The following is a 17,513-nucleotide window of genomic DNA, read 5'->3' as shown; positions in this document are numbered from 1 at the left end:
TCTCCCATCCAGCCACTGTTGAATCCATTTTACTACTTCAATATTAATACCTAACGATTGAACCTTCCTAACTAACCTTCCATGTGAAACCTTGTCAAAGGCCTTAATGAAGTCCATATAGACAACATTCACTGCTTTACCCTCGTCAACTTTCCTAGTATCCTCTTCAAAAAATTCAATAAGGTTTGTCAAACATGACCTTCCATGCACAAATCCCTGTTGACTGCTCCTCATCAAACCCTGTCTATCCAGATAATTATATATACCATCTCAAAGAATACTTTCCATTAATTTACCCACCACTGACTTCAAACTTATAGGCCGATAATTGCTAGGTTTACTCTTAGAACCCTTTTTAAACAATGGTACAACATGAGCAATATGCCAATCCTCCAGCACCATCCCCGTTTCTAACGTCATTTGAAATATTTCTGTCAGAGCCCCTGCTATTTCTGCACTAACATCCCTCGAGGTCCTAGGGATTATCCTGTCAGGACCCGGAGACTTATCCACTTTTATATTCCTTAAAAGCGCCAGTACTTCCTTTTCTTTAATCAACATAGTTTCCATAACTTCCCTACTTGCTTCCTGTACCTTACACAATTCAATATCCTTCTCCTCAGTGAATACCAAAGAAAAGAAATTGTTCAAAATCTCCCCCATCTCTTTTGGCTCCACACATAGCTGTCCACCCTGATTCTCTAAGGGACCAATTTTATCCCTCACTATCCTTTTGCCATTAATATAACTGTAGAAACGCTTTGAATTTATTTTCACCTTACTTGCCAAAGCAACCTTGTATCTTCTTTTAGCTTTTCTAATTTCTTTCTTAAGATTCTTTTTACATTCTTTATATCCCTCGAGAACCTCATTTACTCCAAGCTGCCTATATTTATTGTAGACATATCTCTTCTTCCGAACCAAGTTTCCAATATCCCTTGATATCCCTTGGCTCTCTCAAACTTTTAACCTTTCCTTTCAACCTAACAGGAACATAAAGATCCTGTACCCTCAAAATTTCACCTTTAAATAACCTCCATTTCTCTATTACATCCTTCCCATGAAACAAATTGTCCCAATCCACTCCTTCTAAATCTTTTCACATCTCCTCAAATCAAAAATCTCAACCCTGGGTCCAGACCTATCTTTCTCCATAATTATATTGAAACTAATGGCATTGTGATCACTGGACCCGAAGTGCTCCCCAACACATACCTCTGTCACCTGACCTATCTCATTCCCTAACAGGACGTCCAACACTGCCACTTCTCTAGTTGGTACCTCTATGTATTGCTGCAAAAAACTATCCTGCACACATTTTACAAACTCCAAACCATCCAGCCCTTTTACAGTATGGGCTTCCCAGTCTATGTGTGGAAAAATAAAATCTCCAACAATCACAACCTTGTGCTTACTATAAATATCTGCTCTCTCCTTACAAATTTGCTCCTCCAATTCTTGTTCCCCATTAGGTGGTCTATAATACACCCCTATAAATGTTACTACACCTTTCCCATTCCTCAATTCCACCCAAATAGCCTCCCTATACGAGCCCTCTGATCTATCCTGCCAGAGCACCGCTGTAATATTTTCTCTGACAAGCAATGCAACACCTCCCCCTCTTGTCCCTCCGATTCTATCACACCTGGAGCAACAAAATACAGGAATATTTAGTTGCCAATCACACCCCTCCTGCAACCATGTTTCACTAATAGCTACAACATCATACTTCCGGGTATCAATCCATGCTCTAAGCGCATCCACCTTTCTTACAATGCTCCTAGCATTAAAATAAATGCATTTAAGAAATTCTCCACCTCTTACTCTCTGTTTATCACGAACGGTGCAAACAATTTTACTCTCTTCTTTTTCTTCCTTCTCCCCTACATCTGGTCCTTACTCTTGTTCCCCTCCCCCCTTGTATCTAGTTTAAATCCACTCGAGCCGCTCGAGCAAACCTACCTGCAAGAATATTTGTCCTCCTCCAGTTCAGATGTAAACCGTCCCGCCGGAACGGTTCCCACCTTCCTTGGAAAACTGCCTAATTATCTATAAATCTGAAGCCCTCTCTCCTGCACCACGTCTTCAGCCACGTGTTGATCTGCTCTATCTCACTATTTCTAAACCCGCCTGCACGTGGCACTGGTAGCAATCCTGAGATTGCTATCCTGGAGGTTCCGTCCTTTAACTTGACGCCTAACTCCCTAAACTCACCTTTCAGGACCTCCTCACTCTTCCTACTCATGTCATTGGTCCCTACATGGACAACGACATCCAGCTGCTCACCCTCTCTCTTGAGAATACTGAGAACTCGATCCGAGATATCACGGACCCTGGCACCAGGGAGGCAACAGACCATCTGGGGTTCTCAATCTCTTCCACAGAACCTCTTATCTGTCCCCCTAACTATCGAATCCCCTATCACTACTGCTCTCCTCTTTTCCCTCCTTCCCTTCTGAACTGAGGGTCCAGTCTCGGTGCCAGAGATGCAACTACTACAACTTGTCCCTGGTAGGTTGTCCCCACCCAACAGTATCCAAAACGGTATACTTATTATTGATGGGAACGGCCACAGGGGTGCTCTGCTCATTCTGTCTATTCCCCTTCCCTCTCCTGACAGTCACCCAGCTACCTGCCTCCTGACTTTTAGGGGTGACTATCTCCCTGTAACTCCTACATGAGGAAATCTGCAGATGCTGGAAATTCAAGCAACACACATCAAAGTTGTTTGTGAATGCAGCAGGCCGGGCAGCATCTCTAGGAAGAGGTACAGTCGACGTTTCAGGCTGAGACCCTTCGTCAGGACTTGAGATGCTGCCTGGCCTGCTGCATTCACCAGCAACTTTGATATGTGTTCCCTGTAACTCTTGTTTATTTCTACTTCTGCCTCACGAATGATCCGAAGTTCATCCAGCTCCAGCTCCCTAACACGGTTTGTCAGGAGCTGCAACTGGATGCACCTTTCACAGGTGTAGTCATCAGGGACAATTGTGCTCGCCCTGACTTCCCACATTCTGCAAACAGAGCACTCAACTGCAGATAGGGAAACAGATCCTGGAAAAGTGTAATAATAATAGAGTTGTCATGATGGGAGATTTTAATTTCCCAAATATCGAATGGTATCTCCCTACAGCAAGGGGTTTAGATGGGATGGAGTTTGTTAGGTGTGTTCAGGAAGGTGTCTTGACACAATATGCAGATAAGCCTACAAGCGGAGAGGCTGTACTTGATTTGGTATTGGGAAATTAACCTGGTCAGGTGTCAGATCTCTTAGTGGGAGAGCATTTTGGAGATAGTGATCATAATTCTATCTCCTTTACAATAGCATTGAAGAGAGATAGGAACAGACAAGTTAGAAAAATGTTTAATTGGAGTAAGGGGAATTATGAGGTTATCAGGGAGGAAATTGGAAGCTTAAATTGGAAACAGATGTTCTCAGGGAAAAGTACGGAGGAAATGTGGCAAATGTTCAGGGGATATTTGTGTGGAGTTCTGCATAGGTACGTTCCAATGAGACAGAGAAGTTATGGTATGGTACGGTACAGGAACTGTGGTGTACAAAGGCTGTAATAAATCTAGTTAAGAAGAAAAGCTTACAAAAGGTTCAGAGAGCTAGGTAATGTTAGAGATCTAGAAGATTATAAGGCTAATAGGAAGGAGTTTGAGAAGGAAATTAGGAGAGCCAGAAGGGGCCATGAGAAGGCCTTGGCGGGCAGGATTAAGGAAAACTCCAAGGCATTCCATAAGTATGTGAAGAGCAAGAGGATAAGATGGGAAAGAATAGAATCTATCAAGTGTGACAGTGGGAAAGTATGTATGGAACCGGAGGAAATAGAAGAGGTACTTAATGAATACTTTACTTCAGTATTCACTATGGAAAAGTATCTTGGTGATTGTTGTGATGACTTGCAGCAGACTGAAAAGCTTGAGCATGTAGATATTAAGAAAGAGGATGTGCTGGAGCTTTTGGAAAGCATCAAGTTGGATAAGTCGCCAGACCGGAGGAGATGTACCCCAGGCTACTGTGGGAGGCGAGGGAGGAGATTGCTGAGCCTCTGACAATGATCTTTGCATCATCAATGGGGACGGGAGAGGTTCCAGAGGATTGGAGGGTTGTGCATGTTGTTCCTTTATTCAAGAAAGGGAGTAGAGATAGCCCAGGAAAGTATAGACCAGTGAGTCTTACCTCAGTGGTTGGTAAGTTGATGTAGAAGATCCTGAGAGGCAGGATTTATGAACATTTGGAGAAGTATTGTATGATTAGGAATAGTCAGCATGGCGTTGGCAAGGGCAGGTCATGCCTTATGAGCCTGATTGAATTTTTTGAGGATGTGACTAAAAACATTGACGAAGGAAGAGCAGTTGACGTAGTGTTATGGATTTCAGCAAGGCATTTGGTAAGGTACCCCATGCAAGGCTTATTGAGAAAAGTAAGGAAGCATGGGATCCAAGGGGACATTATTTTGTGGATCCAGAACTGGCTAGCCCACAGAAGGCAAAGAGTGGTTGTAGATGGGTCATATTCTGCATGGAGGTCAGTCACCAATGGAGTGCCTCAGGGATTTGTTCTGGAACCCTAACTCTTCGTGATTTTTATAAATGACCTGGATGAGGAAGTGGAGGGATGGGTTAATAAGTGTGCTGGTGACACAAAGTTTGGAGGTGTTGTGGATAGTGTGGAGGGCTGTCAGAGGTTACAGCGGAACATTGATAGGATGCAAAACTGGGCTGAGAAGTGGCAGATGGAGTTCAACCCAGATAAGTATGAAGTGGTTCATTTTCGTAGATCAAATATGATGGCAGAATGTACTATTAATGGTAAAACTCTTGGCAGTGTGGAGAATCAGAGGGATCTTGGGGTCCGAGTCCATAGGACGCTCAAAGCAGCTGCGCAGGTTGACTCTGTGATTAAGAAGGTGTACAGTGTATTGGCCTTCATCAATCGTGGAACTGAATTTAGGAACCGAGAGGTAATGTTGCAGCTACATAGGACCCTGGTCAGACCCCACTTGGAGCACTGTGCTCATTTCTGGTTGCCTCACTGCAGAAAGGATGTGGAAGCCACAGAAAGGGTGCAGAGGAGATTTACAAGGATGTTGCCTGGATTGGGGAGCAATAGGTTGAATGAACTCGGCCTTTTCTCCTTGGAGCGACGGAGGATGAGAGGTGACCTGATGGAGGTGCATAAGATAATGGGAGGCATTGATTGTGTGGATAGTCAGAGGCTTTTTCCCAGGGCTGAAATGGTTGCCACAAGAGGACACAGGTTTAAGATGCTGGGGTGTAGGTACAGAGGAGATGTCAGGGGTAAGTTTTTTTACTCAGAGAGTAGTGAGTGCGTGGAATGGTCTGCCTGCAATGGTGGTGGAGGCGGTTACGATAGGTTCTTTTAAGAGACTTTTGGATAGATTTATGGAACTTAGTAAAATAGAGGGCTACAGGTTAGCCTAGTAATTTCTAAGGTAGGGACATGGTCGGTACACCTTTGTGGGCCGAAGGGCCTGTACTGTGCTGTAGGTTTTCTATGTTTCTATGTAACCCTTTTTCCTTTAAAGTATTGATCAGATTTGGTCATTACTGGCAAAGCCAGCATTTATAATCCATTCCTAAATGCCAAATCTCTCATCCCATGAATGTTGTGATTTGCTTGGTAGAGAAAACCACAATGGAGTCAATCTTGGCTATGCAAGGTAAGGATAGCAGTTTTCATCTTCAGATGATACAAATCAGCCTGATAGGGTTTTCCAAAAAATTTATAGTTTTATTCAATGTTCAAAGTAAATTTGTTATCAAAGCATGTGCATGTGTTTATGTCACCATACACTACTTTGAGATTCAGTTTCTTGCAGGCATTTACAGATGCACTTAAACAAGTTGAATTTAAATTTAAATTTCCTTGGTAGCCTAAAGTAATTTAAACTCATATCTCTCGCTCAATATTCCAAATCTCTGGGTACGACTACAATGAACAACCTTTGATCTTGAAAGTTAATTCTGCTTTTTTTCTTTCCATGGATGGTGCCTGACCTAAGTATTTACAAAACGTTATTTTTTATTTCAGATCTCTAGTACCTGTAACCGTTTGATATCCACCTTGAATACTGTGCCTGGAGAATACATGCTGGTCAGAACAGGGAGCAGAAAACATTTTTCACATTATGTACAAAACATTCACAGAAAGAAAGTACTCAAGATACACATTCAAAGTTCAAAGTAAACTTATTATCAACACACATATATATATATATATATATATGTCTATATGTCACTATATACTGCCTTGAAATGTATTTTCTTGCAGGCATAACAGAGAAATACAATAAGATCAATAAAAACTACACACAAAGATTGACAAAACAGCCCATGTACAAGAGAAGACAAACTAAATAAAAACAAACAAATATTAGTATTGAAAACATGTGTTATAGAGCTCTTGAAAGTGATTCCATAGGCTGTGGAATCTGTTCAGAGCTCAGGTGAGTGAAGTTATCCATTCTGGTCCAGGAGTCTGATGGTTAAAGAGTAATTGTTCCTCAATATAATAGTAGGACGCAAGGCTCTTCTAACTCCTTCTCAATAGCAGCAGTAAGAAGAGAAAATATGGCCTGGATGGTAGGAGTCCTTGATGAAGGATACTGCTTTCTTATGGCAGAGCTTCCTGTAGATGTGCCAAATAGTGGGGAGGGCTTTGCCTGTGATGAACTGGATTGCGTCCACCACTGTTTGTAGGCTTTTCTGTTTATTGCACATTGCATCAATCAACGTATCTCAAAGAACTAGCTTGCACAATGAGAGTCAATACCACAGTTGAAAGGTAGCCTACTTGTGGTTTAACCATAACTAACCTGAGCAGCTCCCAGGGGCGGCACTCGTAATCTCTTCATGGCTTTCTGCCTGTCACCTCCTTCCAACTCTGCAGTAACAAGGGCCTACAAAGGAATAACACAGATTATAAATAGTAATGGGCTGCCGGCAATGGTGGTGGAGGCGGGATACAATAGGGCCTTTTAAGAACCTTTTGGATAGGTACATGGAGCTTAGAAAAATAGTCTATAGGTAAGCCTAGTAATTTCTAAGGTAGGGACATGTTCGGCACACCTTTGTGGGCCAAAGGGCCTGTATTGTGCTGTAGGTTTTCTATGTTAGTCTTACTGATACCCATCGAATAAAATTGGAAAGAAATGGTTTTCTGAGCCACTCTATCTGAAGTTACTTATTTCATACCTACTGAAAATCTAACTTCGTTAATTTATTTTAACTGACAGATTTATTGTCTGGCATTAGTTGTTTTACAAATCATCTGCTGCTGATTCATGAAACCAAGAGTCAGCTGCATCAAACAGAACTGAAGTTAACTCTTTAAAAAAAAACTTAAGAAACAATGCAAAGACCAGCAACCACTATTCATCCTAATTTCTCCAAGGAAGGTGGTAATGAACCACTGAAGACACTTGCTATGTGCTATTTGCAAGGAAGTATCAGGACTTTTGATCCATCAGCAACAAATGCACAGTGACAGAGTTTCAAATTAGGATGATGTGTGACCTGTAAGGGAAGATGAAGTGGTACTATTCTCATAAAGTTACCATTCTTGTTCTTCTTTGAGGTAGTGTTTGGGGTTTGTTAAGTACCATCTGAGTAGCTAATGGAAGCAGCTGCAATGCATTTTGTAAATGGTGATGGATGGAGTACATATTCAGGTTTATGCAGTGGGTGCTAACCAAGCACACTGCTTTGTTCTCAATGTTATCAACTCTCCTGCAGGTTGTTGAGGGCTCCAGACAGGTAGGTATTATTCAATTATGCTTTGTCTTGTGACTTACTGAGTTGGAAAGACTCTGGGATGTCAAGGTGAGTTACTTGCTCAAGGTACCAACTCTGATGAACTGTTGTTGCTATGGTATTTATATATGTAGTTGGTTCAGTTCAGTTACTGGTCAGTGGTGACCCCCAGACTTAGTAACAGAAAGGCCACTGTATATTGATAATTATGGTTAGACTCTCTCCTTCTGGAGTTGGGCATAGCTTGGCTTTCAAATGTTAAACAGATCTCATCAACTCACTCCTAAATAATATCCAAGTCTTGCTGCATTGAAGAATGATCTGCTTCATTTTGAGAGATATTGCACATAGAATTAAATATAATGGAAACATCAACAAACCATTTTGCTTTCTGACCACATGATGTAAGAATGGTCATTTCTGATTTACTGAAGCTTGTTGGGTCTTGGACACTGCTTGGAGGAAGAGCTGCGGCAAATTCAGAAAAGGAAATGCCAGAGATATTCAGCAGATAAGGTGGCATTTTGGAGAGAGAGTCAGAGTTATATATTCCAGGTTAAAAACATTTCATCACATGTGATCAACCACCTGAAATCCTGATTTTCTCTTTCCATTGATGTCTGTCCTGCTGAATATCTCTAGCATTTTCTGTCTTTAATTCTCAATTTGTTTTTTGATTCTTTCAGTTATGTCTAAAAACCAGGGCAACTGGCCTCAAACAATCACAACCACCTAAACAAGAGAAAATCTGCACATGCTGTAAATCTGAGCAACACACACAAAATGCTGGAGGAACTCAGCAGGCCAGGCAGCATCTATGGACAAGAGTACAGTCCATACGGCTTGAAATGTCGACTGTACTCTTTTTCATAGATGCTGCCTGGCTTGCTGAGTTCCTTCAGCATTTTGTGTGTTGCGCAGCAACATGAATTTGGTATGACTGTAATCTGTGGAGTGCTTTCCCTTTGATAATCACTGACTTCAGGTTTACAAGAGTTTCCAGAACCCATACTTAGCTGTAATTGTCTCCTGTGCTATCACCAATCTCACTGACTCTGGATCTCCCACCCACTGCCACCAACCTCATAGTTCCCCAAAGCCGCACTGCTTATTTCCACCTACTACCAAAGATCCACAAACCTGACTGTCGGGGTGGGCTCACTGTTTCAGCCTGCTCCTGTCCTACTGAACTCATGTTCACATACATCAATTTCATTTTATCCCCCCTTGGTTCAGTCCCTTCCCACCTACATCTGTATTAATACATGGGCTCTTGATCACTTCAATCTCTTTCAGTTCCCTGGTCCCAATTGCCTCACATTCACTATGGATGTCCAGTCTCTATACACTTCTATACCCCATCAGGAAGGCCTTAAAATAGTTGTACAAAGGCTGTTGTAAATCTAGTCAAGAAGAAAAGAGTTTACAAAAGGTTCAAAAAACTAGGTAGAGATAGAGATCTAGAAGATTATAAGGCTAACAGGATGGGGCCATGAGAAGGCCTTAGCAGACAGGATTAAGGAAAAACCCCAGGGCATTCTACAAGTATGTGAAGAGCAAGAGGAGAGAATAGGACCAATCAAGTGTGACAGTGGAAAAGTGTGTAAAGAACTGGAGGAGATAGCAGACGTACTTAATGAACACTTTGCTTCAGTATTCACTACAGAAAAGGATCCTGGTGATTGCAGGGATGGCTTACAGCAGACTGAAAGGCCTGAGCATGTAGATATTATGGAAGAAGATGTGATGGAGCGTTTGGAAAGCATCAAATTGGATAAGTCACCAGAACCAGATATGTACCCCAGGCTACTGTGGGAAGAGAGGGAGGAGATTGCTGAGCCTCTGGTGATGATTCTTGCATCATCAATGGGGACAGGAGAGGTTCCAGAGGATTGGAGGATTGCGGACGTTGTTCCCTTACTCAAAAAAGGGAGTAGAAATAGCCCAGGAAATTATAGACCAGTGAGTCTTATTCAGTGGTTGGTAAGCTGATGGAAGAGATCCTGAGAGGCAGGATTTATGAACATTTGGAGAGGCATAATATGATTAGGAATAGTCAGCATGGCTTTGTCAAAGGCAGGTCATGCCTTACGAGCCTGACTGAATTTTTTGAGGATGTGACTAAACACATTGATGAAGGAAGAGCAGTCGATGTAGTGTTATGGATTTCAGCAAGGCATTTGATAAGGTACCCCATGCAAGGCTTATTGAGAAAGTAAGGAGGCATGGGATCCAAGGGGCCATTGCTTTGTGGATCCAGAACTGGCTTGCCCACAGAAGGCAAACTGTGGTTGTAGACGGGTCATATTCTGCATGGAGGTCGGTGATCAGTGGTGTACCTCAGGGATCTGTTCTGGGACTCTTTGTGATATTTATAAATGACCTGAATGAGGAAGTGGAGAGATTGGTTAGTAAATTTGCTGATGACACAAATGTTGGGGGTGTTGTGGATAGTGTGGAGGGCTTTCAGAGGTTACAGCGGGACATTGATAGGATGCAAAACTGGGCTGAGAAGTGGCAGATATAGTTCAACCCAGATAAGTGTGAGGTGGTTCATTTTAGTAGGTCAAATATGATGGCAGAATATAGTATTAATGGTAAGACTCTTGGCAGTGGAAGATCAGAGGGATCTTGGGGTCCGAGTCCATAGGACACTCAAACCTGCTGCACAGGTTGACTCAGTGGTTAAGAAGGCATACGCTGCATTGGCCTTCATCAAACGTGGGATTGAGTTTAAGAGCTAAGAAGTAATGTTGCAGCTACTGTATATAGGACCCTGGTCAGACCCCACTTGGAGTACTGTGCTCAGTTCTGGTCGCCTCACTACAGGAAGGATGTGGAAACCATAGGAAGGGTGCAGAGGAGATTTACAAGGATTGTAAATCCCTGGATTGGGGAGCATGCTTTATGAGAATAAGTTGAGGGAACTCTGTTTTTTCTCCTTGGAGTGACGGAGGATGAGAGGTGACCTGATAGAGGTATATAAAATGATGAGAGGCATTGATCTGGGATATAGTCAAAGGCTTTTTCCCAGGGCTGAGATGGCTAGCACGAGGGGGCACAGGTTTAAGGTGCTTGGAAGTAGGTACAGAGGAGATGTCAGGGGTAGGTTTTTTAGGCAGAGAGTGGTGAGTGTGTGGAATGGGCTGCCGGCGACGGTGGTGGAGGCGGAAACAATTGGGTCTTTTAAGAGACTCCTGTATAGGTACAGTGGCATGCAAAAGTTTGGGCACCCTGGTTAAAATTTCTGTTACTGTGAATAACTAAGCGAGTAAAAGATGACCTGATTTCCAATAGGCTTAAAGTTAAAGATGACACATTTCTTTAATATTTTAAGCAAGCTTACCTCTTTATTTCCATCTTTTACAGTTACAAAATAACAAAAAAGGAAAAGGGCCCGAAGCAAAAGCTCGGGCACCCTGCATGGCCAGTACTTAGTAAAACCCCCTTTGGCAAGTATCACAACTTGTAAATGCTTTCTGTAGCCAGCTAAGCGTCTTTCAATTCTTGTTTGGGAGATTTTCACCCATTCTTCCTTGCAAAAGGCTTCTAGTTTTGTGAGATTCTTGGGCCGTCTTTCATGCACTACTCTTTTGAGGCCTATCCACAGATTTTCGATGATGTTTAGGTCAGGGGACTGTGAGGGTCATGGCAAAACCTTCAGTTTGCGCCCCTTGAGGTAGTCCATTGTGGATTTTGAGGTGTGTTTAGGATCATTATCTTGTTGTAGAAGCCATCCTCTTTTCAGCTTCAGCATTTTTACAGACGGTGTTATATTTGCTTCCAGAATTTGCTGGTATTTAATTGAATTCATCCTTCCCTCTACCAGTGAAATGTTCCCCATGCCACTGACTGCAACACAAGCCCAAAGAATGCTCGATCCACCCCCTGTGCTTAACAGTTGGAGAAGTGATCTTTTCATGAAATTCTGCACCCTTTTTCCTCCAAGCATACGAGGGATGATTGATAAGTTCGTAACGTTAGCTGTATAACTCATCTCCTTCTACCTTAGGCCACAAACTTATCAATCACCCCTGTTGTGGACCACTTGGAGGTCCAAGACATTCTCATTAAATGCACGTGCAGTTCAACTCTTTGAGTGATAATGCAGAAAGTTTGAACTTAATAACTCACCTCCTTCTACCTTAGGCCACAAACTGATCAATCACCCCTGCTATGGACCACTTTTAGGAGGTCCAAGACGCTGACTTCTACAAAGAAGGGATCCATATGCTGCACGACCACTGGATTAAGTATGTACGTGTCGGGGGGACTATGTTGAAAAATAAATGTACTAGGTTTTCTAAAATTGACTCCTTCTACCTTAGGCCACAAACTTATCAATCACCCCTCGTACCTTTGTTCATTGCGGCCAAAGACCCCAAGATCCCTCTGATCCTCCACACTGCCAAGAGTCCTACCATTAATACTATATTCTGCCATCATATTTGATCTACCAAAATGAACCACTTCACACTTATCTGGGTTGAACTCCATCTGCCACTTCTCAGCCCAGTTTTGCATCCTATCAATGTCCCGCTGTAACCTCTGACAGCCCTCCACACTATCCACACCACCTCCAACCTTTGTGTCATCAGCAAACTTACTAACCCATCCCTCCACTTCCTCATCCAGGTAACTTATAAACATCACGAAGAGTAACCAGAACAGATCCCTGAGGTACACCACTGGTCACTGCGGCCAAACAGTTGTATTTTAAATTCATCAGTCCACAGGACTTGTTTCCAAAATGCATCAGGCTTGTTTAGATGTTCTTTTGCAAACTTCTGACGCTGAATTTTGTGGTGAGGATGCAGGAAAGGTTTTCTTCAGATGACTCTTCCGTGAAGGTCATATTTGTGAGGTGTCACTGCACAGTAGAACAGTGCACCACCACTCCAGAGTCTGCTAAATCTTCCTGAAGGTCTTTTGCAGTCAAACGGGGATTTTGATTTGCCTTTCTAGCAATCCTATGAGCAGTTCTCTCGGAAAGTTTTCTTGGTCTTCCAGCCTCAACTTGACCTCCACCGTTCCTATTAACAGCCATTTCTTAATTACATTACGAACTGAGGAAACGGCTACCTGAAAACGGTTTGCTATTTTCTTATCGCCTTCTCCTGCTTTGTGGGCATCATCTATTTTAATTTTCAGAGTGCTGGGCAGCTGCTTAGAGGAGCCCATGGCTGCTGATTGTTGGGACAAGGTGTGAGGAGTCAGGGTATTTATGAAGCTTTGAAATTTGCAACACCTGGCCTTTCCTAAAGATGACTGTGAACGAGCCATAGCCCTAACGAGCTAATTAAGGTCTGAGACCTTGGTAAAAGTTATCTGAGAGCTCAAATCTCTTGGGATGCCCAAACTTTTGTATGGTGCTCCTTTCCTTTTTCTCACTCTAATATTGTACAAAACAAAACTAATACACGAATCTTGCTTAAAATGCTGAAAAGAATGTTTCATCTTTAACTTTATGACTTTTGGAGATCAGTTCATCTTCTGCTCACTTAACTGTTCATAGTAACAGAATTGTTGACCAGGGATGCCCAAACTTTTGCACGCCACTGTACATACAGCTTAGAAAAACAGTGCTCTGGGTAACCCTCAGCATTTTTAATCATCTGGAGGAAGGAGTTCTTCGCTTGCTTGTGCTTAGACTTCATGGGATCTGGAATCATTCATTTCATCTGTGTACCACTGTGTTACCACCTACTGTGAGTCTGTCCTTCTGGTGTGACTAGATACACCTGGAGATTGTGAAGGATAGATTTGCATGTTGGCTGCAAGGATAATCTGATTAATACAACTATACAACCCTCTGACTGGTGTGGGACAGGTCACATCATTTAGACCTAATTGCTTGATGTTCATAAGCAGAACATTGCTGGAATCCTGCAAGTAGATCACAACTAGGTGGTCATATTGGTTCATTCCTGATATTATTCTATAGCAGCTTTGATACAAAATGGATGTCTTGCTAACTCTAGCTTGATGATTAATTTGACCTCCTAATTCATGTTCTAATCCTAAACTTGCCAGCACATACAATAAGAAGTGAAAAAACGCATCAAAATCACTTGTAAAGCATGTTTCCTAGTATAAACTTGTGGCTAATGAACATTTTTTGACAGTAAAAAATAGGCATTATGAATACTACATTGTGAATTGACCATTTTCAGGAAGAATCCTTGTCCTTCATCATGTGAAATACTCTGTATCTCTCACCTCTGTTTCACTGATGAGCTGAGTGATTTTCTTGCAGGTGTAGAATGGAGCCACTTCTACATGCACTACTCGCCAGTCAGCTCCACGACTTGTCTCCAGCATCTTGTCATGCTTCTTCAGAATCTTTCGGAAACCAGTGAAATTCAGATTCTGAAAGATAGTATTTAGACTAGTAATGCATACTGTTTTTATCTCATACATTTAACTGCCTAGTTGAGATTGCTGGAACTGTAATGTAAGCTGAAAAGTAATTTGAAGTTTCTTCTGTGGAAGCACTCCAGACTTCTCCTACTCTGTTTGCTGTTGTACCCATAAATGTACATTTTCTCATACATTCAGATGTTTTTATACTGTGGGTTAATGGAATCAGTAGTTACTTCACTAAATTTTAAATATGGAGATAAAAAGAAGTGAAAGTAATTAAATGATGTTGAGCACATAGGGGCCATGCTCTAAATGAATGATGGAATAGATTCATGGAACTGAATCATCCACACTATTCACTTTCATGGTCAGCAGGATTATCAATTACATAGCTACCAGCATTGCTCAAATTTGTGAGAGTAGATACATATTTCTCTCATTTTTCTCAAACCTTCCACTAGTAAATGCATCTCTTCGCTGCCTCAAGTACTTGGAACTGATTCAATACTGCAAACCATGACATAAGGATCGATCAGTCAGATCAAAAATGGTGCAATTTTAAGGCATTAATACATACAATTGTAACATTACTTTACTGGAAGTTCATGACTAGCACCAATAATCCAGAGCAATTAATTCTCATCCAACAATGGCAGTTTGTAAATTGCATTTACATCAGTGGTGTACGATAACATCAGTACTGGTGATTAGAAAGCCTAAATCACTTTGGATCCAGAGCAAAAGAGGTTGCCTTTTGACTGTTCTCTGAAATGATGGAGCAAACTGCATATTTGTCTCAAATCTGTTATAAAATAAAGTAACGAAAAGGGCAATTTTCTTGGAATAAGATTTAGAGGAAACAAATGCATACCCAACCAGTCAAACTGAAAAGTCCTCCTCACTCTGGTTTGAGATGGTAAAGCTCAGCAAACACTTGCTGGCTACTAATTACTTTATCGATCACACCTTTTCTTGAAAACGATCACTGTAATGAATAGCCTGTAACTTCCATTTCGGAGTTCAGCTGGCATTTTTGCAGTGTGAACTGCAGTCTCAGAGGTGCAGGGTGGTTGTGGTCTGGCGTGTACAGGCTGAATCAAGGTGGTGGGGCCGGGCCCGAGAACAAGGAATGAGCCAATGGCTGGCCATCACTGGAACAGGCTTGGAGCTAATTGCAAGTGCAGATCCAAAACGAGGTGAGGCAGAGGTGCCCAGGCCCAAGAGTGAGGAACAAGCCAATGTCTGACTGATTGAAGAGCAGAGCCAGTTTGGAAAGGCCAGGTATAGGCTGAATCGAGGCAGCAGGTCTCTGGCCTGAAAGCATATTGAAGAGGACCTGAGTCTGAGAGCAAAGAACAACTTGCTGTTTGGCTGATTTAAGCGCCAGACCAGATTGAAAAGATTAGGGTGTTGGGGCTGGAGGAGAGGGACAGGATAGTGTGAGGCTCACTGCTCTGTGAGGTTTACTCATCTGTGTTGAACTGAGGCTGTTGGCTGCAACCAATGGGCTCTTGGACTAGCTGTGACAGGCTTACTTTTATTGTTTGCACAGTTTGTTTTTTCTTCCTACGCATTGGGTATGTGACATTCTTTTTTAATGGGTTCTATTCGGTTTCTTAGTTTTGTGGCTGCCTGTAAGGAGACAAATCTCAAGGTTGTGTACGGTTTGTATATAGTTTGATAATAAACGTACTTTGAACTAACACCTAAGAACATATCCCAAGCTGCGCCATAGCATTGTCAAGAAATGGTCTGACCTAGGATGAATCTGTGAATCTACTGATTCCCAGACTCTACTAATTCCAGAAAAAGTAGCAGCAGGTACCGTAGCTCCTGACACTAGCATCGTCATTCACTATCATAGTTGATCTATTTCAGATCCCCTTCCTAGCACTGATGTCAATAACCTTGATTTCCATAAATCCCAGAAATAACCTGACCTTTATTCTGAAATTTACTCATTCTTTTGGTAAAAAGACCAAAACAGTATACAGTTCCTTGGGTCTGGTCTTACTGACAGTTTATACAAATGCAATATGAATTCTTAACTTCTGCATTCAAATTATCTTGTAATAAAGGCTAAATATTATTTGCCTTCCTTATTGCTTGTTGCACCCACGTTGGCCTTCAGCAACTCGTGTGTAAACTTGACAATGTTCCTTTGAATGCCAACCATTCCTTACCGTTTAGCAAATAATCTAATTATTTTGTTAAGTGCAACAAAATGGATAATTTCACATCTTTCTACATTATATTCCCACTGTCATGTTTTCAACCTCTCATCAGTTTGCCCAGATCCCCTTGAAGCCTCTTGACGTACCCACCTGCCTCAATATTCACAATTCTAACTAGTTATGTAGTGCCAGTAAACTTGGAAATAGGCATTTGGTCTTCCGAGCCAAATTGTTGATGTAGATTATGAAAAATAGTGGCTTTTCATCTGAAATCCAATAGGGAGTTAGGAAGGAATTTGAGAAGCAGGACCTCAAAGGTAATTATCTCGGGATTACTGCCTGTGCCACGTGACAGTGAATATAGGAATAGAGTGAGGTGGAGGACAAATGCGTGGCCGAGGGATTAGAGCAGGGGGCAGGGATTGAGGTTTCTGGATCATTGGGACCTCTTTTGGGGTAGGTGTGACCTGTACAAAAAGAACGGGTTGCACTTAAATCCCAGGGGGACCAATATCCTGGCAGGGAGGTTTGCTGAAGCTATTTGCAAGAGTTTAAATGAGAATTGCTGGGGGGGGTGGGAACTGAAAAGATGGAGGAAGGGGCTGTTAGTTCACAAACAGAGAAAGCCTGGAGACAGTGCGAGAGGAAGGATAGGCAGGTGATCGAGAAGGAATGCACCTAGACCGATGGTTTGAGATGTGTCTAGTTTAATGCAAGAAACATCATGAACAAAGTGGATGAGCTTACAGCGTGGATCACTACTTGGAGCTATGATGTTGAGACTTGGATAGCTTAGGGGCAGGAATGGCTGCTTAGAGTGCCAGGCTTTAGATGTTTCAGAAAGGACGGGGAGGGAAGCAAAAGAGGTGGGGGCGTGGCAGTGCTGATCAGAGATAGTGTCACAGGTGTAGAAAAGGAGGAAGTCATGGAGAGATTGTCTTCTGAGAGTCTGTAGGTGGAGGTTTGAAACAGGAAGGGGTCAATAACTCTACTGGGTGTATTTTATAGACCACCCAATAGTAACAGGGACATTGAAGAGCATACAGGGAGGACAGAGAGGAAATTAAGAACCTGGTGGCATGGTGCAAAGACAATAACCTATCCCTCAACGTCAGCAAGATGAAGGAATTGGTTGTTGACTTCAGAAGGAGTAGCGGACCGCACAACTCCATTCACATCGGTGGTGCGCAAGTG

General features: G+C 42.3%; 1 protein-coding gene across 5 annotated transcripts in view; it reads right to left on the bottom strand.

The window, feature by feature from the left end:
- Nucleotides 1-17,513, bottom strand: part of LOC140206139 (xenotropic and polytropic retrovirus receptor 1 homolog) — a 371,957-nt gene that overhangs the window by 136,730 nt on the left and 217,714 nt on the right. For all 5 annotated transcript variants that reach the window (XM_072274355.1, XM_072274359.1, XM_072274357.1 and 2 more), the window contains exons 5-6: nt 14,002-14,151; nt 6,846-6,929 (exon numbers count right to left, since the gene is read on the bottom strand). In XM_072274355.1, coding sequence (XP_072130456.1) covers nt 6,846-6,929; nt 14,002-14,151 — 234 coding nt within the window. The remainder of the gene's footprint in view (nt 1-6,845; nt 6,930-14,001; nt 14,152-17,513) is intronic.

This window comes from Mobula birostris, chromosome 12 (assembly GCF_030028105.1).
Source record: "Mobula birostris isolate sMobBir1 chromosome 12, sMobBir1.hap1, whole genome shotgun sequence".
NCBI lineage: Eukaryota > Metazoa > Chordata > Chondrichthyes > Myliobatiformes > Myliobatidae > Mobula > Mobula birostris.
This window is presented reverse-complemented; position numbering and strand designations above follow the sequence as displayed.